The sequence below is a fragment of the Caretta caretta genome, chromosome 9, assembly GCF_965140235.1.
Source record: "Caretta caretta isolate rCarCar2 chromosome 9, rCarCar1.hap1, whole genome shotgun sequence".
Classification (NCBI taxonomy): Eukaryota; Metazoa; Chordata; order Testudines; family Cheloniidae; genus Caretta; species Caretta caretta.
In genome coordinates this window covers 32404038-32428651 of record NC_134214.1, presented here as the reverse complement: position 1 = coordinate 32428651, position 24614 = coordinate 32404038, and the positions used below count along the sequence as shown (strand labels likewise).

The window sequence follows — 24614 nt, the reverse complement described above, 5'->3', positions numbered from 1 at the left end:
ATGACTAGCTTTTATTTATTTTAAAAAGAGGGTCACGTTCATTGAAAGACAAAACTGCTCTTTTTTGAAAAAAGAAAAGGATTACTTGTGGCACCTTAGAGACTAACCAATTTATTTGAGCATAAGCTTTCAAGAGCTACAGATCACTTCATCGGATGTACTCCTTTTCTTTTTGCGAATACAGACTAACACGGCTGCTACTCTGAAACCTGTCTTTTTGAAAAAAGGAGCCATTTTAGCGATAATTGTAGATTTTTTTTCATTTTCTTGTTTTCTTCTAATAAAGAGAATCCTCCTCCATCTTATCAAATAAGCAGACATGATGAGAAGAGGGAAACAGCCCTTGCTGCTTGAAGATAGATAGATAACTGTCTATTGCTGCTTCAGACAGCAACAGCCTAACCACATCTGCAATCTTTGAGAAAAGACAAAGGGAGGGGAAACCTTAAGCGTTGACAACTCTAAACATGGCCTGTCTCTGTTTTCATCTTCATTTTAAATTAAATAAAAAATTAATTAAAACCTGCAAAAATCCAAGATGCTCCTGAATATTTTGTTTCTTTTCTGTGATGAATGATTCAAAGTGCATTACAGCCCTTGTGTATGCTTTAGAGCGAAAGGAAGCAGCAGCCAACGTATCCTGAGGTATGAGATCTAGAAAACGTGTCACACTTTGATATTCTGCATAATCCTCACTTGATGCTATGGAATAAAACAGTTAAAGAAGTTTATCATCCAAGTTTCATTTATAAAGTTATTATTAAAGATTAAAGTTCAGTTCATCCATTACACCCAAATTAATCATTTAATTAAGAATAAAGTTTCTCTCTTCTATCAATATCAATTTCTTAAAAGCAATTTAGCTGCATGTTCTTAAGATTTTCAAAGCAGCATATTTATATCAACTTAGTTTTATAAAAGATTTCTAAAAATAAATTCAAGATAAAAGAAGAAGTCTTAGAACATCTGTTTCTTACTTTATGAATCCATAGGTTTCTCAAAATAGCAGCTAGAAAACAATATGAGGAAGGCAAGGGGATAGCGTTAGTTTGCTATACTGGCAAACTATCTTGGCAGTGATGTTCCATTCATATGTGGTCCTAATTTGAAGGGACATGTCTAAATGCTTATTTTAAGAATACAAAATTCCTTTTATATACAATACAAAGAACATCACTAACCTTTCAGATCCCCTCTGTCTTTGCTTGACTTACTAACAGTTTTCTCAGCAATAAGCATCTGGAATTTATGTCTCGCCCACTGTGTTAGATGATCAAGCATGGAAAACACTGTCTGTGTACTTAGTTGACTCAGATCTGATGCACTATCCTGCAGTCTTCTAGTACACAGGTCATCGTGTTTGAGAACAGCCATGATCTCTGCATATACCTACACAGAGGTTAATATGAAAAAAATCGAAAAGCTTTTAGTTTCATCATAAAGTCTGCAAAATATTAAGAGACAACAGATGAAACAGAGGTCAACCTAGAAATATTAGACACTGTAACAGCATTTGTTAAGTGTTGGCAGTGTTTTTGGGACAGTACAGAGTTCTTGCCCCAAGGGCCTAAAGACAGATAGAAAAGAAAAGATAAAAAGGAAAGTGTACCAGTAAGTATTGTACATGGAAAAAGACACAGGAAACATGGTGAAGCATTTTGAACAGCTTTATGAAGAACAGATTACTGTTCAGCTAAGTGTCTTCAGAATACGGGTAAGTAAATGGTGCTTCCATACAAGTCAGACACACACTAACGTAAGTAAAATGACTAACAAGATAACTATTGGTTAGGGGATCACCGGGTGGCTAGTTTTAATTTTATTTGTGCTTTTATTGGGGTTAATGAGATGCTGCTAGATCTGTTGACCAAGATGTAAGTATGGTTGTTGAGAAGATATTCCCCCCCTTCCTTCCCCCCCCCCATACATGTGAAGAATTTGGCAGTTTATGACGGAGAAAACAATGGAAGTTTTCAGAAATGGAACATGCAAGTAGAGACATCTTAACTAACTATAAGATTATAAAACATAGTTAAGTCTGATTAATTTGCAATTCCCGTCTCACAGTTTTGTAGGGCTGGAAGGGACCTAGAGAAGCCATCAAGTCCAGCCTCCGTATTGAGGCAGGACCAAGTAAACTAGACCATGCCTGACAGGTGTTTGTCCAACATATTCTGAAAAATCTTGAATGATGAAGATTGCACAACTTCCCTTGGAAGCCTATTCCACAGCTTAACTACTGTTATAGTTAGAAAGCTTTGTCTAATATCTAACCTAACGCCTGGTCTACACTACGGGGTTAGGTCGAATTTAGCCACATTCGGTCGATTTAAAAATGACTGCGTCCACACAACCAACCCCATTCCGTCGACCTAAAGGGCTCTTAAAATCGACTTCTGTACTCCTCCCCGACAAGGGGAGTAGCGCTAAAATTGACCTTGTTGGGTCAAATTTGGGGTAGTGCGGCCGCAAATCAATGGTATTGGCTTCCAGGAGCTATCCCAGAGTGCTCCATTGTGACCGCTCTGGACAGCACTTTGAACTACGATGCACTAACCAGCTACACAGGAAAAGCCCCGGGAACTTTTGAATTTCATTTCCTGTTTGGTCAGCATGGCGAACTCAGAAGCACTCAGCAGCACAGGTGACCATGCAGTCCCCCCAGAATCGTAGAGCGTAGAATGTTTCTATGTTCCTCCTATCATCTCAGTCCCTAAGGTTATCACAGATTAGAAGGCAAAAAAAACACACTCGCGATGACATGTTTTCCGAGCTTATGCAGTCCTCCCGCACTGATAGGGCACAGCTTAATGCATGGAGGCATTCAGTGACAGAGGCCAGGAAAGAATTAAGTGAGCGCGAAGAGCGGAGGCAGGACACAATGCTGAGGCTAATGGGGGAGCAAACGGACATGATGAAGCGTCTGCTGGGGGAGCAAACGGACATGATGAAGCATCTGTTGGAGCTGCAGGAAAGCCAACAAGAGCACAGACCCCCGCTGCATCCACTGTATAACCGCCTACCCTCCTCCCCATGTTCCATAGCCTCCTCACCCAGATGCCCAAGAATTGCAGGGTGGGAAAGGCTCTGGGCACCCAGCCACTCTATTCCAGAGGATGGCCCAAGCAACAGAAGGCTGTCATTCAAACAGTCTGATTTTTAGTGTGGCTACAATAAGCAATGTGGCCTTGTCCTTCCCTCCTCCCCGACCCCACCCGAGCTACCTTGTCCATTATCTCTTTTTTTTTTTTTTTTAATTAATAAAGAAAGAATGCATGGTTTCAAAACAATAGTTACTTTATTTCGAAGGAGGGAGGGTGGTTGGCTTACAGGGAATTAAAATCAACAAAGGGGGCAGGTTTGCATCAAGGAGAACCACACACAACTGTCACACCGAAGCCTGGCCAGTCATGAAACTGGTTTTCAAAGCTTCTCTGATGAGCAGCACGCCTTGCTGTGCTCTTCTAATTGTCCTGGTGTCTGGCTGCTAAAAATCAGATGCCAGGCGATTTTCCTCAACCTCCCACCCCGCCATAAATGTCTCCCCTTTATTCTCACAGATATTATGGAGCACACAGCAAGCAGCAATAACAATGGGAATGTTGGTTGCGCTGAGGTCTGACCTAGTCAGCAAACAGCGCTAGTGAGCTTTTAAATGTCCAAAGGCACATTCTACCACAATTCTGCACTTGCTCAGCCTATAGCTGAACTGCTCCTTACTACTGTTTAGGCTTCATGAGCCATGGGAGCAAGGGGTAGGCTGGGGTAGGTGCAACCGCGCGGTCCTGCTGGCTGGGAGAGCAGCCTGAGGCAGAAGCCTCCAGCTTGCATGATATTCCAGGCAGGACTGAATCTCCAGGAGACGAAACTTAAAGAAGAGAATGACCTGGAGTTTCTGGCTCCCATTCGGTGCTCTAAGAGGAGAATAGCCATGTCTGTCCAGGAGCCCCGATCGACCTCACTGAGGTCTGCCAGGAGCACCCAGGAGATGTACAACAGCTATCAGTTCAATTGCACCTCAGCTGCAAAGGCAAGGAGCTGCTGCTGTGTAGCAATGCAGTACAGCATCTGCCAGCAGCACCCAGGAGACGTACACTGACAATGAGCTGAGCTCCATGCTTGCCGTGAGCTGAGCTCCATGCTTGCCGTGGTATGGCGTCTGCACAGGTAACCCAGGAAAAAAGGTGCAAAACAATTGTCTGCTTTTGCTTTCACGGAGGGAGTGAGGCCTGACGACATGTACCCAAAACCACCCGCGATAATGTTTATGCCCCATCAGGCATTGGGAGCTTAACCCAGAATTCCAAGGGGCAGCAGATACTGCAGGAACTGTGGGATAGCTACCCACAGTGCACCACTCTGTAAGTCAATGCTAGCCATGGTAGTGAGGAAGCACTTTGCCGACTTAATATGCTTAGTGTGGACATACACAATCAACTGTATAAAATCGGTTTCTAAAAATCGACTTCTATAAAATCGACCTAATTTTGTAGTGTAGACATACCCTAAATCTCCCTTGCTGCAGATTAAGCGGATTACTTCTTGTCCTGACTTCAGTGGATGTGGAGAACAACTGATCACAGCACTTTATAATACCCCTTAACATATCTGAAGACTTATCAGATGCCCCATCAGTTTTCTTTTCTCAAGACTAAACATGCCCAGTTTTCTTAACCTTTCCTCATAGGATAGGTTTTGTAAACCATTTATAATTTTTGGTGCTCTCCTCTGGACTCGCTCCAATTTGTCTACATCTTTCTTAAAGTGTGGCACCCAGAATTGGACACAGTGCTCCAGCTGAGACCTCGCCACTACAGAGTAGAGTGGGATAATTACGTCTGACATACAACAGTTTTATTACTACACCCCAGAATATTAGTCTTTTTCACAACTACATCACACTGTTGACTCATATTCAATTTGTAATCCACTCTAACACACAGAACGTTTTTAGCACTACTACTACTTAGAGATGTATTTGCCATTTTCTACTTTTGCATTTGATTTTTCCTTCCTAAGTGTAGTATTATGTACTTGTCTTTACGGAATTTCATCTTGTTGAATTCAGACCAATTTGTCACGGTCATTTTGAATTCTAATCCTGTCCTCTGTGCTTGCAATCCCTTCCTGCTTGGTGTCATCTGCAAACTTTAGAAGCATACTTTTGTCTCTGTTATCCAAGTCATTAATGAAAATACTAAATAGTACCAGACCCAGGACTGACCCCGGTGGGACACCACTACATATGTCCTCCCAGTCTGACAACAATCCATTGATAACTACTCTTTGAGTACGGCCTCTCAACCAGTTATGCACCCACCTAATAATAATTTAATCTAGCCCATATTTCCCTAGTTTGCTTATGAGACTGTCATGTGGGACTGTGTCAAAAGCCTTACTAAAATCAAGATACATCATGTCTACTGCTTCCCCCCATCCATTAGGTCAGTAACCCTGTCAAAGAAGAAAATTAGTTTGGTTTGGCATGATTTGTTTTTGAGAAATCCATGATGGCCATTCCTTATAGTCCCATTATCCCCCACGCACTTACAAACAGATGTTCCAATATCTTTCCAGGTATCAAAGTTAGGCTGACTGGTCTACAATTCCCTGGATCCTCTCTGTTCCTCTTTTTAAAGATAGATACTATGTTTCCTGTTCTTCAGTCCTCTGGGACCTCACCTGTCCTCCATGAGTTCTCAAACATAAATGCTAATGGTTCCAAGATTGCTTCAGCTAGTTCCTTAAGTATCCTGGCATGAATTTCATCAAGCCCCGCTAACTTTAATGCATCTAACTTTTCTAAATATTCTTTAACCTGTTCTTCCCCTATTTTGGCTTGCATTTCTTCTCCCTTCAGCATATTCTATAGCAATACTAAGGGCCAGATTCATTCTCCAGTTTCTCTCAGGAAAAATTAAAAAAACCCAAAACCACACGCACAGAAATGGAACCCAGTCTACAGGCTCCTAATAACAAGAAGTCCACACAGAAGGGTTGTGGCACAAGACACATGAATGCTGTTCTACAGGGGGACTTGTGGCCAACCAGCTTTTTCCCCTACAGGACAGAGCACCCCGAAGATGCACCAATCCAATTTACTCCGTGGGCAGGGTGTGGAATGCCTATTTCCTCCTTCTACCACTCTAGCTCCTGATGCTGCTGCAGCCCTAATGGATACATAGCCTCCCCGCTTCTGAGGTCAAAGCACAGTAGACTACTCAGAGGAAATAGTTTCTCTGTGGAGCTGGTGCATCACCTATCAACAGTAACTTTTAAGACTTACTCAAAGCCTGGCTGAATATTTATATTATTCATGCAGTAGAGTGTTAAATACCTATATTGTTTCCTTATATTGAGCCCTTCAAATATACTGTTATGCTGCTTCAATTTTAATTCTTATGAAGAATGTACAGAAAAACATCATCTCACCTCCTGTTGGTCCTCCTGATTACATCCCAATAAAACATAGACAAGAATATGTGGAAGAAGGTAGATCGTCACTTTGAAGTCATTCTTCATCATAATACTACAGCAGCTGAAAACTTTGCTGGCAAGATCATGTCGCACCTGTAACAAAAACTGTATTTTTCAGGAAGAGTGGTTTTTGTAGGTAAAACGTATGTGGCTAGCAGAATTGTTGGAAGTCTTAGACAACGTATAAAAATACAGTTCTTGTTACTGCTGAAGATAAATTATCCCATCCAATTTATTGATACTCTCAGTCCAACGAACCATAGACAGATCATCAGACTTATACAAGCACAAGTGAGGGACTATCGTATGTGGGAGCTATGGATATAGGGAGGGAAATACATCAGCATTGCTACTGTGCTTAATGTTTTCAGGATTGGCACACTAGTATTAGCGTGCCATTGTGGAGTTGTGTCTACAAAGAGTTTCTGGAGAGCAGGACTCTTCACGCAGCCACAAGTAGAACCCCTTCCTCCATCCTACAAAGATGCCAAGGGAAGGGAGATATAGATCTATTCATACTTCTGTCAGAAAGCAGAAAAAGCCACTGTAGCTGTAGTTAGGGTGGCTCCCTTTTAAAAACAAAGTTTTGTAAGTATCACCTACATATGATGGCATGGGTGTGGGTGGTAAAAGAAGGACAACATAGATGGTTTCTATGTGCTGGGATTGTGCACCTACAGGGATACGAAAAAGGTGACAGGCTTCCTTCCCTACAATTCTGAGAAGGAGATTTGAGGTTTATATCTTACCTCAGAAACACTTGAGATATTAGTGCTCCTGGCAACTAATAACGTATTTAACATTTCTAGTTTTCTAAAATCTACAGAGAGGTGTTAAGATCTTGTTAAAGCCAAAAGCTTGAAAGAATCTTAACTATGGTGATGCCAATATGCCTCCACAACAAGTGACAGAGCTAGCAACAAAAAAATTCATATTATACATAAGGACTGTGGATGGGGACTTGGGTGTGCCTTGGTGATACATAAAGTGCTGTAATTAGTGCTAAAATCATGCCTGTAATCAAAAAGGCTAATCCCTCAAAGGGCTAAGTATCCTTAGCCTCTACTAAAACAACAAGGAGTCCTTGTGGCACCTTAGAGGCTAACAAATTTATTTGGGCATAAGCATTCGTGGGCTAAAACCCACTTCATCAGATGCATGGAGTGAAAAATACAGTAAGCAGTATATATATTACAGCACATTGAAAGATGGAAGTTGCCTTACCAAGTGGGGGGTCAGTGCTAACAAGGCCAATTCAATTAAGGTGGAAGCAGCCTATTCTCAACAGTTGACAAGAAGGGGTGAATATCAGAGTAAAAATTACTTTTGTAGTGCTAACGAGGCCAATGCAATCAAGGTGGACGTCGCCCATTCCCAACAGTTGACAAGAAGGTGTGAGTATCAGCAGAAGGAAAATTACTTTTTGTAGTGACCCTCTGCTGATACTCATACCTTCTCGTCAACTGTTGGGAATTGTCGACGTCCACCTTGATTGCATTGGCCTCGTTAGCACTGACCCCCACTTGGTAAGGCAACTCCCATCTTTTCATGTGCTGTAATATATATACACTGTGTACTGTATTTTTCACTCTATGCATCTGATTAAGTGGGTTTTAGCTCATGAAAGCTTATGCCCAAATAAATTTGTTAGTCTCTAAGGTGCCACAAGGACTCCTCATTGTTTCTGTTGATACAGACTAAAACGGCTACCACTCTTATCCTCTACTGATTGCAATGGAAGTTAAGCGCACTAATTATCTCATCTAATTGGGCCTAAGTGAGGTTTTTGCCCATAGCTTTTCCTCATTTCTTTAACAGACAGAATTTGATTAAGACTAAATATACTCCACACACATATTAGTATACTAGCTCACCAGTTATCTTTTCATTCAAATACATAAAGCACACTCATAGCAATTACCTTTGTTATAAGATAACCTGCCCAGGTTGCTGACCATTCTGCAAAATTGTTGCCTAATTTGCTTAAGTAAATTGGCTTCTTCATCTTAGACCAGTTTACAGCCTTCTGGTAACTCTTGTATCTGTAATTTTAAAATCCAAATTTAGTAAACAGGTATTGTTTTCCTATGTGGAAGAAAGGATACAATCCACAAGTAACCAGGAAAGAGAGTTGAAGTTAGCTTCTATGTTTTCATAAGGATCAAAAAATCTCTAGCATACAGTATCTAAAAAGGCTTGAATCCTATTGGAGTCCATACTTGTACTTTAATGAAAAACAGAGATAGGGATGATTTCATAGCAATTTTTAAAATCTCACTTTGGAGGACAAACTGCCAGGCCTGAATGTGTTATCTGTGCACAGAATATTTTCCTTTGTGATTTGCAAGTCACTGAAGGATTTAAATATTCAAGTGAGAGACAAGTCAGCATTATGCAGAAAGAATAGGGCGAGATTTGAGTTTTATACCTATGCACATTGCTTCCAGGGAGGTTAGCAAGAGTGGCATGCACATAAACAAAACCTAATTATTGCTAACTTGGAGAAAGATTTATTTTAAAAGCTGTACTCCAAAGATTTATTTAAATGACACATACCGTGTATTTAAGTGAGGCTCCAGTATTTCCTGAACATGCTCAGGAAACCTCCTCCAAAGCCTGGAGCCTGGACAGTCAGTGTTTGTCTCTCTACAGTCATAGATGGATAGTAATTCCTAAAAATGTATTAACAGAAATACCATCTTTTAGAACAGCAAATTACTCAGAATTCTAGTAGCCATATGGGATTTGAGGAGTTAAAAACTCCTACAGTTTCCTGAATCACATACTAAGCCCACCAATATTTTAAGTGAAATATCAGAAAGATCAAATATATAAATATGTTCCTTTAAAATGTTTGTTGAACAGATTCCGCATTTCAGTGTAACAAAGAAAAAACTCAATAATAAAAACAGATGATCTAACAAACATGCTGCCTTACCTGAATGGCATACGCTGCAGAATCTTGAGCACGGACATTATCAGCATAAGCCATGAATGCTCTGGTTAGTTCCATTAATAATCCATGGCCAAAATTTGGATCCTCCACTCCAGCCTCAGTGACAAACAAAAGATCAAATTTATTTAACAGGCTGGCTACTGTCTCAAGAAAGAACTTTAGTCTATCACTTTGGTTTCAAGTTGGGTTTAGATGAGAAAGGAGGCTGATGTTTGATGACATCTGGCCCACAATTCACATTCACTTTCAAAGGGAACTGGGGGGCCTCACTCACTTAGACCCTTTAGAAAATCCCGATCTGAAGGGAAAAAAGCTCTATGCAATACATAGTGAGAGAATAAATTTTTCAGTTTCTGGGGAAATGGATTGAAAATTAGTTGCTGAATTGTCTTCATCTCAAACTGTACACATCACAAGACTACCACAATACTGACAGACTTGCAAGTCTCTATGAAATAGCCTCAGGTTTGGAATAGCAAACATATTCAGGACTGAGGTACTTTGAGAGTTTTGGTGACTATTGCCCACACCATGATTAAATCAAGCCAGTACTATTAGTCCTTCACTTCCATGAGGAGTACATTCACTTTCAATTCATGGTCAAATCCTGAAACATGCAGAGCATCTACTGAGCTTTTGCCACACCCAATGATTTCAGCACCTCTTAGGGTTTAGCCCTAAATGAAGTGCTTGAACAATTCCTCACTAATGGAATTAGTTATTACAAAATCACTATAAAATATAGCACAAATCGAAATCTTTACTCATGGAAGTGAGTGACTGACAAAGAAAGTGTCTGCTGTCCATATTTGAGATAATATTTCTGTACAAGTAACTTGCAAAATAGCTGTCTGCACTGTTTAGCTCTAGATAGTGCCAGGAGCTTAATTTTCAGGAAATTTCTCCACCCACAAATTTTATAATGAAGACATTCATATTTAAAAAAAAAAAACCCATACACTCCCTGTCATTCTACTTCCATTAAACCACATTATTGATTTTAATGTTCATCACATTTTCCACTGGTCTCATATTTAGACATAAATTTTACAAAATGGTGCCTAGAGACTGAGCCTCATGACTCCAATTAAGGTTACCCAGAGCTGCACAGCTGTGTCCCTGCATAATACTTTATAAATGCATCCTTCAGAGTTGACATTGCTCTGAAGCATAACAGTTTTCTGACACTCAGAAATGTTTACATGTACAATGAAACACCAGCGTTATGTCACTGATTTGAAAAAGTATCTGAGTTTTGTTTTTAATTGAATTATAAACTGATTTAGTCTCTCAAGAACTCTATTTTAAATGTCTTAACAGAGCATTTTGTGGAACCACCAGGGACGAGTATTGAGATTCACCTACCTTAAGTCAATTAACAGCTTTTAATAAAACTTGATGCTTTCAATTTGTGCCATTCTGCAACATTTCACTACCCAACCAACTATTTAATTCAACACAACATTTCTCTTCTGACTGCAGTTTCAAAAGTTCACAGTATCATATTATAGAAACTCCAATGTAATGCTCCTTACCACAAATGTAAAATTGTTTCCTTGGGTTTCACTTGTTGAAAAGTCCAGTCTACCTGGATCTATGGCTCCCAGCTCACCTAAACATTCTCCACATAGCAGTCGGGCATGAGAATTTGCATCCTGACAGCCAATTAAAAGTACAGTTACCAACTGGGAGATGACTGGCTCCACAGTTTCACTGTCTGTTGCATATTTTATCAATTTTTCCTAAGAAATTGAAAGAGGAAAAAAAAAGAAAACAGATAATCAATTATAAGTGTGGATATAGCAAAGTTTACCTTATGGGGAAACAACAGTAAAAGATAATCTTTCCTTCATATTTCACCATTCCATAACCCTTTGTCATCTCCTGCCTCTCTTGTTTAATCTATGGCTCAATTCTTGCATCGTCTATGTGCAATGCTTACTCACATCAGAAGTAAATGGTAGTACTCATGTGACTAAGAGACACAGGATCTGTCCCCCAGTTTGTCTCCTACTCATTATCTATAAAGAATTGCACACTTCTATGGTACTGTAGAAACAAAAATTTGATTTGTGGGGGCTAGGACATGGCACGAGGCCCAATGCCTTTTTGTAAAGCCTGGCTCCAATTCATTAAACAAAACAGATACTGTGCCACACATTACTTTAAACCTTATTCTTATCTATTTAATTTTGTTAAATAACTTGTTAACCACACAACTGCACATAATTACAGGAATGATTTGTCCTAATGAGAAATAACACAGCCCAATATTCCACCACAAAAGAGAGCTAATCTGACAGCCATTTATTAATGTATCAACACAACAAAAGTCATAACACATAAGGACAACTTACAATCTCTTATCTGGCTTCATAAATTAGAGGAAATGCCTTGATATTACTCATGCCCATCTGTAAATAGTTCTGGCATTAGTGAGTATATATGAAAATACATTCTCTCATCCATCAACCACTTTGTAACTGTACTTGTGCACAATATGGTTGAGTTAGAAAATGCAGCAAAGGGCTGAAGTGTTAAATGCCTTTTTTGCTTAAGTTGCCACCAAAAAGGTTTGTAGTAAACGAATGAAACATAAAACAGGTAGGATCTGAAGCTAAAATAGGGAAATAAGTTAAGAATTACTTAAGGCAGGGGTTCTCAACATTTTTCTTTCTGAGGCCCCCCCTAACATGCTATAAAAACTCCACAGCCCAACTGTGCCACAACTGTCTTTCTGCATATAAAACCAAGGCTGGCATTCAGGGGTAGCAAGCAGGGCAAGGGCTGACTTAAGTTATGGCAGTGGTTTGCACTAGAAAATTAGGTTGTCTTAACTAGATCACTTGGGGCTTGAAAATGCACATCCCAGAGCAGCGTAGTTAAGCTGGCTGAAGTCCCTGTGTAGACAGTGCTAGGTTGATGGAAGAATTCTTCCATCAACTTAGCTACCACCTCTCAGGGAGGTGGATTGCCTATGCCAACAGGAGAACCCCTCCTGTCAGCCTAGGGAGTGTCTACACTGAAGCACTCTTGTGGCACAGCTGCAGCCGCGCTGTTGTAGCGCTGAAGTATAGACATTCCTTATGCTGATGGGAGGGGTTCTCCTATCACTGTAGTAAATTCACCTCCCCAGAGAGGGTAGCTAGGTTAATGGAAGAAGTCTTCCATCAGTCTAACATTGCTTACATTAGGACATATGTTGGCTTAGCTACATTGCTCAGTGGACATAGCTGAATCCATTAAAGTTTCTAATGTAGATCAGCAATTAGTCAAGTTAGAGGTCTTTAAGTTGGCAGGGGCTGATGAAATACATCCTAGAATACTCAAGGAACAGGTTGAGCCATTAGTGATTATCTTTGAGAATTCATGGAGGACAGGAGAGATCCCAGAAGACTGGAAAAGGGCAAATATCTATAAAAAGGGAGGAAAGGACAACCCATGGAATTACAGACCAGTCAGCTTAACTCTCATACCCAAAAACGGAGAGAATAATCAAACATTCGATTTGTAAGCACCTAGAAGGTAAGGTGATAAGTAACAGCTAACATGAATTTGTCAAGAACAAATCATGTCAAACCAAGCTAATACCGTTTTTTGACAGGGTAACAAGCCTTGTGGATGGAGGAAAGCAGCAGATGTGATATATCTTGACATTAGTAAGGTTTTTGATACTGTCTCACATGACCTTTTCACAAGCAAACTAGGGAAATATAGCCTAGAGAAACCTATTATAAGGTGGGTGCACAACTGGTTGGAAAAACATACTCAGAGTAGTTACCAATTGCTTACAGTCAAGCTGGAAGGGCATATAGAATAGGGTCCCGCAGTGATCCGTCCTGGGTCAAGTTCTATTCAGTATCTTCATAAATGATTTGGATAATGGCATAGAGAGTACATTTAGTTTGTGGACAATACCAAGCTGTTAAGAGTACGCGAGTGCTTTGCAGGACAAAATTAGAATTCAAAATGATCTGGATAAGTCGAATGTTGGACACTACTTGAGCCCTGGACTGACCGTTGACTAGCCAGTCGTCTAGATAAGGGTAGACTTACACCCCTAACCTCCTCAGAAAAGCCGTCACTTCCGCCATACATTTTCTGAACACCCGCAGAGCTGCAGACAGGCCGAATGGGAGGACCATCAATTGGTGGTGTCAGTGGTTCCCTGCGAATCTGAAGAACTTTCTGTGTCCTTGATATAGCAATACATGAAAATAAGCATCTCTTAAATCGAGGGCGGCATACCAGTCTCTGGGATCCAGTGAGGGGATAATGGATGCCAACGTGACCATGCGGAACTTTATTTTCTTGAGATAGTTGTTTAGTTGATGCAGGTCTAAAATCAGTCTGAGACCTCCCTTGGCTTTTGGGATTAGGAAATAATGGGATGAGATCCCCTTCCCTCTTACATTCTGCAGAACCTCTTCCATGGCTCTCACATGAAGGAGAGATTAAACCTCCTGGACCAGAAGCTTTTGTGAGAGGGGTCCCTGAGGAGGCATGGGGAGGGAGGCTAAGAAGGAAGGGTAGAAATAAAATGGAGGGTGTATCCACTTCCATCGTGCCCAATGGTCCGTGGTGATATGACCACGCACTGAGGAAAAGGAAAAGGCAGTTTGTAAGTAAAGGAGAAACGGGATCTGGCATCACAGAAACTGGAATGGCGTCCCTGAGTGTCCCACTAAAACGCCTACTTAGAACCCCCTGGATGTCTGGGTGGGGCAGGCATTGACGTTGAAGTAGAAGGGGGTGGTGGCCTACGCCTTAAACCCCTGCTTCTCTTTCTCTGCAGATCCTGATGGGCAGCTGGGACAGAGTAGTGGAGGGACTGTTGAGGCCTGTAGTGCTTCCTTGAAGGAGCTAGGGTGTACAAACCAAGGGACTTAAGAGTCACTCTCAAGTCTTTTAGATCATGAAGCTTTACATCAGTCTGTTCTGAAAAAAGTGAAGCTCCTTCGAAAGGCAGGTCCTGAAGTATCTGCTGGACATCCTGCAGGAGTCCTGAGGACTGTACCCATAAACTCCTGCACATGGCAACTGCTGAAACCATGGACCTGGCTGCTGAGTCAGCCGCCTCCAAAGCAGCTTGTAAAGAAGCCCTCATCAGATTTTTTTCTCATTGACTAGTGAGGAGAACTCTTGCCTAGTCTCTTGTGGAAGTCCTTGAATTTCTGCATAGAGTCCCACATATCAAAATCATACCTGCCCAGCAGCGCCTGCTAGTTTGCAATTCTGAGTTGTAACCCGCCTGGTAGAATAAGCTTTCCTACCAAACAAGTATAATTTCTATGAGTCTTTTGATTTTGGGGTTGCACCCTAACGACTCTGTCTCTCTCTCTTTCATTGGCAGCGGATACCACCAGGGATTGTGGGAGGGAAGGGGGGGAGGGGAAGAGATAAGTGTAAAGAAACTCATAACCCTGGGTGGAAACAAAGTATTTTCATTCAGCCCTTTTTGAAGCGAGGGGGAGGGATGCAGGGATCTGCTGCAAGGTCTTAACAGAGTCCATAATGTCCTCACTGAAAGGCAGGGCTACTTTTGAAGGGCCTGCTGCAGCTATAATGTCAACTAAGCTATGGGAGGATTCTTCCACTACCTCCACCTACATGCCCAGATTTAAGGCCACCCTCTTCAACAACTCTTGGGGAGCTTTATAGTCATCCAAGGGAGGCAACATAACCACTCCTGAGAGTTCCTCGTCCAGAGAAGAGGAGGCGGCCAGCATTGGCCATGGAAGCTCTTCCTTTCTTTTTGCATCAGCTAGATTTTGTTGAGCCGTCTCTTGTTGTTCAGTACTGGACTCGGTACCAGAATCCAGATCACATACTGCTCAATGGGACAATGCCACCTTCTTTCCGAGGCCACCGAATAGGAGCATCTAGAATAAACCTTGGAAACTGGAGGAAAACCCCACAGATTCCAAAAGGGCCAGTGGACCAGTCTAGGTCCCCAGTGAGCTCCTGGCCAACCACTCGATGGTACTCCTGTGCCCGGGACCATAAACAAGTGGAAATGCCTGGAAGAGTGGGAGAGCAGCTCTTTGGATGGAAGGAGTAAAACCCAATCTCCAATTCAGAACATGATGAGTCTCTGTCCGGTGACCACAGTGGTGCTACTCTGACCGGTGCTAGAGTCCAGTGCCATGGTGGAGATGTCCACACTGTGGCAAGCATAACCAGTTTCCTTTTTGATGGTATAGAAGGGCACAGTACCGAACTATGGAAGGATACAGCGGGTTCCCTCCTGTCCACCAGCACCAATAACATCGACTCCTGTATTGTCCGCAATACCAATACTGACAGCTAGAGAAAGTCTCTGGCAGCAGCAAACGCCTCCAGTGTGGTCGGTATCGAGACAGCATTAGTACCTCGCTGTGCTGCAGATGTAGACAGCTCTTCCTGTACCAGATTTGACAGTGTCTGCACAGGTGCCAGCATCAACGGTGACAACTTATTTAGTAGAAAAGTGTTTTGGCTGAGATCAAGCTCTACTCTGATCCTCATGCCTGGCAGTCTTTGGTGCCAGAGATCAGCCCTTTCGGCCAGCTGTTTCTTATGCCTTTTTCTAGGCACTGTGGATAGTGATTGGTGCTGGGACTCTGGTACAGTAGGAGGAGCACTCCTTACCAAGGCTTGGTGTCAACTCTGACCGGCCTGACTCCGATGGAGGTCTCAGTGCTGCTGCCATGAGGAGGTATGGCCTCTCAAGCCTTCTTTGTGCAAGGCTTAAAGTCCTTGCAGATTTGGCAATGGTCCTCAATATGAGCTTCTCCCAGGCACTTTAAGCAGCTTGAGTGCAGGTTGCTCAGGAGCACAGTCTTGTGGCAGAAGGCGCAATGCTTAAAGCCCAGTGACCAAGGCATGCCTTGGCACCAGGGAATGGACAAGAACTCTGCAAAACCCTGACATTACAGAACTTCACTAAAATGAGCTAAAACTGACTATAACTAACTGTATTCAGAAAGAGGATGACAACTACCACTGAAAGATCCTTACTTTTACAAGCTAGCAGTTCCAGCGACCGTAACAGGCAGTAAAAAGGAACTGAGAGGTCGTAGGCGCTTTATCCAACACATGGCAGCAAAGGATGGTCGAGCCGTTTCTATGGGTACCACTGAGGGAAAAATTTCTGACGGCTGTGCTCAGGGCATGCACACACCTAGAATGGGGATGCACATGTGAAATCACTTGAAGAAAATTGGGTTTGTTTAGATGAAGGAGAAGACTGAGGGGTGCGGGGACATGATAACAGTTTTCAAGTATCTAAAAAGCTGTTATAAAAAGAGGAGGATGATAAAATTGTTGTCCTTAACCATTGAGGACAGGACAAGAAGTAATGTGCTAAAATTGCAGGAAGGGGGATTTAGGTTACACATTAGGAAAAGTTTCCCAGCTGTAAGGGTAGTTAAGCACTAGAACAAATTACCTAGGGAATGTTATACCAATAAAATAAAAACCAGCAGGATCTTATTAAAGGGAAAAAGGCAAAATACCACATTTATTGTGAATACAGAAAGAATCATAGTAAGCAGTTAGTTATAGCTATAACATTCCATTCAATCTCATATTTATTCACACATTCATTCATACAAACACACACACACACACAGGTTCTGCAAGGTTGTTATCATAGTTACCAGCCTTAGAGTTGCTCATGCCAAGCCACTGGCCAGGTGGCCTGGACATGAGGAGGGAGCAGAGCCTTGTCAGATGCTCATCTGATGCTCCTGGAAGTTGGTTTGCAGAATCAGACCCCAAAGTTCTCACTTTTTAGAGTCTATTTTTATAGGAATTTCTTCCTATCCCAGTCTATGGGAATTGCTTCATCATGCTGCTGTTGAATCAATCAGCAGATAGCACGTTCCTGACGGCTCCGTGCTGCTAGATGTTATCTTGTTCTTTGGTTCTCCCATTCTTGACGCTGTTGGGTGGATTCTAGTCTGCCCTCCGGGGGTCCTCTGGTTATTTCCACTTGACGCCTTCTTCAGCCGATGGACACTGGATTCTTAGGCTGGCACCTCCCTGATCATTCAGTTATTATCCACACCAAGCATCCATCCACATACATCCTCTATCTCTATTTTAATCACAATTGTTAATACAACAAAAGGGCGGGGAGTCTCTGGGTGCTGTTTCTGTTGTTAGAGTATTGCTTTGAGTCTCTCTCTCTGTGAATTGCTTTGAGAACAGACTCTGTCTTAAAATGTACTAACACAATTAGCAGCTTGCAAGTTTCACACAGAGGGAGAGAAACAGTACCGAAAACCAAGAGACCTCTTAATTAGTAATACCCTGGAATTTAAACTATGCGGAATCAAACTCATTTGTGATTTTAATACACAACTTCTTTAATATGATCCAACAGGAAGTTGTGGAATCTCTGTCACTGGAGGCTTTTAAAACCATGGTAGACAAACACCTGTCAGGGATGGTCTAGATAATACTTAATCCTGTCTTAGCACAAGGGATGGGCTTGATGACCTATCAAGGCCCCTTTCAGTCCTACATTTCTATGGTTCTACAATAAGCTGAGGAGCAGACACCTTCATATTAGATTTTAAGAAAACTTTTTCTTACAGAAAAAATAAAATCTATTTGAGAGTCTGCAATTGATGCTGGTTGATGATGGATCTGTTAATGCAGCCTGCTAAACCAGGAAGTGCTTTAACAGAGAACAAAAAATAACAGATTACTTTTCCCAGTGACAGTCCCATTACAAAATCCCTCTTCAGTTCTGGATTGACTTATTTCTTGCAATGATGGGCTAGCACCAGAAGAAGAGAATGTGTTTACTTCTGAACTGCTCATTCAGTTCTGATTCAGCAAGGATGCCACACAAAAAGTAGGGTTTGAAAACCCTGTTAAAAGAGAAAGTTAGATGGGAACCTACCACCTTACCCATTCTGAAGTGAAGGGACATCTATATGGGTAAACTGAGAACACAAAGCTACCTCATCTACTTTGCTGCTTATTGTAAGAGAAAACAGCATCCCAAAATAAAGGAAAATGATACTGTTGGTCCAGACAGTATCACAGTTCATCTTTAACTGCATTCATCGTAACAGCTTTTTATACCTGATTTCTATACAAGGTTTCCTTCAGACTGGTCAGTGCGTGGATACGAACATCTACATTCTCATGCTGAATAGCTTTCATGGATAGCTGAAGTGTTGTCTGCAGGTCAGTGCTTTTGGAGGACTCCTGAACAAAAATACACAGCATATAGCACAATGATTAACCACATCAGGAACATGGTTAAAATGCACCTCAAAAACATGAGAAAATACACATCAGCCACCTTTTAAAGTAGAAGTCTCCTAAACACATATCCATAGCCCATAATTTTTTGTTTGCTCACTGTGGGAGGAAAACACATTTAAATTAATTTTGTTCTCATAAAAGGTGTCATATTGACAGAAGGTTTTTAGTTTTATTTTCTTTCAATTTAGAACACTAAAGAGTTCCCATACACAGGCTCTGAGCATCCTGCCAAGAATATAACATTACCAAATGAAATACTATTTATTTTAACCAGCTCACTCCTCCTACCAGTCACTCTTCATACAAGTAGGTCTTCCCCTCTTCCTCCACCCTCCCATCCCCGCCCACCAACACACACACACATCTTGTAATGCCTTTCCAAGGCGAGGCAAAAAAAACAGGCACTGAAGTGTGCCCTGCAAATAACAAATTTCGGCTATTTTGGATCAAGGGCAAAAAAGCAATGGTTTTCTTTATAGTATTCATCCTTATAAGATGATATATTATAGGGACCAGTTTAGGATTTCATATTCTGAAGTGGTAGTTTTTCTAACAGGATATTTATTGTTAAAAGCTAAGCTGGTAAGGAGTAATGCTTAGGAAGACTATTAAACAAAGCACATAAGATACAGGGAAGTTAAAAGTTAATATTTAGAAATATTAACTCTTACACTACTCTGGGAGTGTAATGTATCAATGAGAATCTGGCTCTATTGTGTGGTACACATTACCAAGTTTTCCTTTAATCTGCGGAGGTACGGAAGTATTATCTCCATTGTATAGCTGGGCAAGTAACTTAACTTCAGTTTCCCCAACATCATACAGAGAATTGTGGCAGAGCTAGGAACTGAATCCAGTCGTCTATTTCTGTTTCCAGTGTCCTGCACTGTCCAAAGGATAATGCTTCATTTCAATTAAGAAATTTACACATGCATATATCTAGATTTTTACCCTATTAACCTGCCATTTTGTGAACACACATTCTCTTCAAAGAGAAGCACAATGGTTGAGATTTTCAAAACAGTAAGGGATTTAGAGACATATTTTCCATTAAATTAAAATTAAGGGAAAATGTGTGGGCTAAATCCCCTAGATTGCTTTGAAAATCTCACCTATAATATATTATCAGTATAACATACAATACTATGTTGCCACACCTAGGTTTATATCATGAATTCTTTTGGTACATAAAAATATTAAAGCTGTACCTTTCTATATTCCTGAAGTACTATTTGAATTTCTTTCAGTTCAGGATGTTCAGGCAGAAAATATATTTCATGAAGAAAGTCTTGTACTGCATCTCTAATAATGTTTTTTTTTAAAATAAATATTACAAAGATAAAGAAATTAGTACAAATTAGTACAGTGCTCTTTCTCCCTCCCATAATCAACTTGGTCTCTTAAAAAACAATTCTTTCCAACCGCAGGAGCATTTTAGCTCTCCATCCATCACTCAATCCCTCTCGAGGTACATCTACACTGCAGCTGGGACCATGCTTCTCAGCTCGGGTAGACAGACACACAAGCTCTGCTTAAACTAGTGTGCTAAATATAGCTGTGTAGCCAGCGGTAGCACGGGTGGTGGCTCAGGCTAGCTGTTGAGTATGTACACAAAACAGCTAGGCGGGTATGTATTCAGGCAGCTAGTCTGAGATGCCATCTGTGCTACCCCAGACCATGCTGCTACTTTTAGAAAAATAGCTCAAGCAGAGCTAACGCTTGCCTATCCACCCAAGTGGGGAAGCACACTCCCAGCTGCAGTGTAGATATACCCTCGGAGAGGTGCAGCTCTCCTCCTCCTCCTGGGAACGGGGAGAAGGGTGAGAATAATTTAGCTTTGTTTTGCTTCCCCTTCTGGGAAAACACACATAAAACATATCTACCCAATATAGCAAACCAATGTTCTCCAACGATTGCTTAACCTATAGTGCTTCCCGCAGCTCCCACTGGCTGGGAACGGCGAACCACAGCCATTGGGAGCTGCGAGCGGCCATGCAAATGTAAACAAAGGGTCTGGTGGCCTACCAGCAGATTACCCTGATGGGCTGCGTGCGGCCTGTGGGCCACACGTTGCCCACCACTGTTTTATAGGGAACGTAGTTCTTGACTAAGATTTGGAAGATTTTTTTCTGAAATACATTATGGCTAATTACTAAGACTTGGGTCTATCAAGTTAGAGACCTGGATTCTATTCCCAGTTTGTATGACCTCTCAGTGGGATAGGAGGCCACTCTCAATAACATGGTTGTGAAGGGCACAGAATTATTAATGTGTGTGACTGGAACAAACAAGTCTAGAACTCATGGTCCTTTGGTTCCCAGCCCAGTACATCTTCCCCTTAGTCCAAGGACAGTTTGATGGGGGAAACCAACACTAACGGGGTGACCACCATTGTCATAGCATGCCATAGACAAAATGACAGAGGCAAGACAATGGGGCAGTGTATGTGCAGTAGTAATGGAACGATCATTGGCTTTTGGCAGCAAGCCAGGAACAAGCTGTATTAATAAATACACAGGCAGGAAAATGGAAATCTTTCAGCAGTTTGAAACGTGACTTCATGAAAATTTGTTAAGGCTTGGCCAACATAAAGACATCTCACAGGATCACCCCCTGCCAAATTTCAAAGTCTGCTGCAAGTTATGGAGGTGTTGGAACTCTTGAAAAACACCTTTCCACTACAAAAAAATCCTACCATTATTAGACAACTTTAATATAAGTGTTGCTACCACTCCCACTATCATACTTGAGCCACTAAGGCACATGGAAAATATCTCCAGTCACAATACCTGTTCTCAACTATGAGAAAATAAAATATTGCCCCAGTTTCTTTTGGCTGGACATGTATGAGGGGCAACAAAGCTACTATCACATGACTGAGTAGGGAGCCAAGGTAAGCATGATCCAGGCATCGAACAAAACAGTCCCACGATCTAAATGAAAAGGAAAAACAACAACAAAAAATATAAATATTCTTTTCTGTATTTGGGCATTTTAAATGAATCATGAGATGCAAACACTAAATATTTAAAATAATTTTCGTTTCATGAGCTATAGGTATACACCAGAACACTCATACACAGAATTTGAAATAAGTTGCTTTCTGAATACATTGTCAATTCACCTGCAGCATAACTCTGGAAAGTCATCCTTGTATCTTAAGCCTGTTCTCAGTGTAGTCATCATCTTCACTCTCACTGAACTGATATGTTTGGAACCCATAAGCTTCATTAAAGACATCAAACTGTTTAAGGCCTGAAAATAAGCAAAGCTCTCTTGAACAAAATAGATATTTGATAAATTAATTGTACAGTGAAATAAGAAATTAACTGTTAGATGTTAACTTTTGTCTACAAGTTGCAGCTGAAAGTTTTATACAAGAGTTTAGTTGTTAAATTGTTAATTTAATTAACATTAATTTGAAACTTTATGATCAAAATTAAAACCACACACCATTTTCTTTGAAACCATTAAAGCAACTTCCAAATTCCTATTGTACTTGTATACAATAGTGTCTTGATCAGCTGCAATAGCAAGGCTATTGAGTAAAGGGCTCTTTGACCTGAAGAGATTTTAATCACAATCAACTAGAATAGTATTTCAGTGAGTTGACTGTAAACGAAGGGCAGCCATCATGCAGAGAATTTGTATCTGAATGTGAAATCCAGTCTCATTTTAGTTACTCGGCTAATTATTAAGGACTTTCATTCACCACTATACTGCTTGTCTCATACTCCTGTAACAGTTTTATCTTTAAGACTTCAGAACTTCCTTCAAGAACTTTTTGCTGCTCAAAGTAATATAGTAGTTGTCACCACCTTGATCATGGTTTTCTCAATGCTAAACACTGTAATTGTTGAGAGAAGATTTACTGCTGTCATCCCTCCTTGCCCAATAGTTTTCTAGGACTTGTGTGGGGGCACACCCTCCCTCTAGTAAGAGAAGGCTAACAAGCTCTTCTGGGCTCAGCCAGCACTAACCAGGCACACCCAGAAAGGTTTGCTCTGCCTGGAGAGAGAAAGCTTAAAAAGGCAAAGCCTGCCACAAGAAGGGATGATGACTAGGAAGAAGACTGCTGTACCTCAGAGACTGCAAGATATAGGGATAGATCAATATAGAAGAAGACAGTCACAGACTTTGCGACTCTTGAGACTGCATAGACCAGGTTTAAAGCAGGAGTGACCCAAAAGAAGGGGCTGGAGGCAGATCCTAACCCTGATTAAAGACGCTATACCTGCAGATAAGCCAAACTCCAAAGGGATGACAAAAAAGACTGCCTAAGAGACTGACCACCTTTGTCTCTTTTTTACTCTGATTACCCCTGTCTCAGGGGAGGGAGAGAGAAAAGAACCTTTTTGTTTGTTTTCTTTGGAGAATCCCCTGTGTGCCACAAACAGGGAAGGACTCTGTAAGCAAACCAAATCGTGGTCTGGTGGGGATTTGGCAGAGGTGGGGGGGGGGTCCCCACCACAGGACACCAAAAAAGAACTGCAGCTAATGTTTCAAAACCTCCCATCCTCCAGTTTATTAAATTGCTGAGAATTCTACAAAGTACTAAAGGGAAATATTGACATATCAAATTTTCTGGAAGTCCACAATAATTCTGTAATCATGCCATTGTATAAGCATCACAATGAATTCTTCTCTCAAAGAAGAAAATAGTTTCCAACAATAAGAATATGAGCCATAAGCTTTCACCATTAGAGAGTTTACAGTCATTCTTCATGTAGTCTTTGGGGAACAATAACCAGACGACTAGCAAATTTCTATTATAAAAGAATGGGAATATAAATCCTTAAGTAAACATTCATTTTACTTTTTCCCTTTAAAACTTCAAACTTTGGATATGGTCATTCTCCTAAATGGTATAAACAGAACACAACATTTTTATTTTTACATTTCACAATATCCATGTAATCTTTCCATTAAACATTACCTTCTGTAAGCATGTGTAATAAATTCCCTTTGTATAAAAATGTTCTATTCGGAAAATAATGAATTTTCCCTTCACATTTTAAGAAGCAGGGAAAGAATCTTCCAGCTCCCCAAATTTCACTCCCACCTCTCTAGAAGTCCTCAGGCTGGAGAATTGTTTAATACTTATATAGTGCCCTTAGTATGCATGGCACTTCAAACAAATAAAAAAATTTGATTGCTTTAGAATGTAAGCTCTTCAAGGCAGGAGAGAGAGAAAAGAAATGACAAGGAAAGGGAAGAGAAGGATGAGGATTACCATAAATAAAAAATATTAAACGTGTATGCAGCATGAAAGAAGAAATTTCGGAATAAGCTAGGGCAAGGAAGGATATGCAAATAACTTCAGAGGTAAATCATGAAAATTAGATGAAAGGAGATTTTAAAAGGCAGAGAGTGAAGATGCTTGCCACAAAGAGAGGTCATTCCAGACAAAAAGGGCCATAAAAGATGTGAGTGGAAAGATTCAGTGGAGCAGAGACAGAACGTAGGGCAGGAGAACAGGGAGAAGCAAAGGCTGAGATGTAAGCAGGGGTAGATTTATGGAGCACCTAGAAAGTGAGAACAAGTTTAAACTTGATGTCAAATAGACAGGAAGCCAACAAAGGGATTCAAGGGGTCACAATAAAAAACAAGGTTACTTTAGTGCAGAGGTGGGCAAACTACGACCCGCAGGACCGTCCTGCCCAACCCCTGAGCTCCTGGCCCAGGATGCTATCCCCCAGCCCCTCCCCCGCAGCCACGCTGCCATGCAGGCAGCGCTCTGGGCGGCGGGGCTGTGCACTCGCGCAGGGCAGAAAGTCTGGCTCTGGCCAGGCAGCGCTGCTCCAGCCATGTTGCTCTGAGCAGCACAATAAGGGGGCCGGAGGGTTGGATATGGGGCAGGAGATCCCGGGGGGCAGTCAGGGGGCGGTTGGATAGGGCAGAGGTATGGGGGGGGCAG

At 41.3% G+C, this 24614-nt stretch overlaps 1 protein-coding gene across 4 annotated transcripts in view; it reads right to left on the bottom strand.

Annotated features, from left to right (window-relative positions):
* ATR (ATR checkpoint kinase) overlaps positions 1 to 24614 on the bottom strand; it is an 81908-nt gene that overhangs the window by 32435 nt on the left and 24859 nt on the right. For 3 of the 4 annotated variants that reach the window (XM_048864294.2, XM_048864292.2, XM_075132198.1), the window contains 11 exons: positions 21822 to 21952; positions 21487 to 21630; positions 19906 to 19999; positions 18512 to 18637; positions 10969 to 11175; positions 9416 to 9529; positions 9034 to 9149; positions 8399 to 8519; positions 6433 to 6570; positions 1182 to 1389; positions 524 to 702 (listed from right to left, as the gene is read on the bottom strand). In XM_048864294.2, the coding sequence (XP_048720251.2) occupies positions 524 to 702; positions 1182 to 1389; positions 6433 to 6570; positions 8399 to 8519; positions 9034 to 9149; positions 9416 to 9529; positions 10969 to 11175; positions 18512 to 18637; positions 19906 to 19999; positions 21487 to 21630; positions 21822 to 21952 (1578 nt within the window). The remainder of the gene's footprint in view (positions 1 to 523; positions 703 to 1181; positions 1390 to 6432; positions 6571 to 8398; positions 8520 to 9033; positions 9150 to 9415; positions 9530 to 10968; positions 11176 to 18511; positions 18638 to 19905; positions 20000 to 21486; positions 21631 to 21821; positions 21953 to 24614) is intronic. The other variant, XM_048864293.2, reaches the window with a different exon arrangement.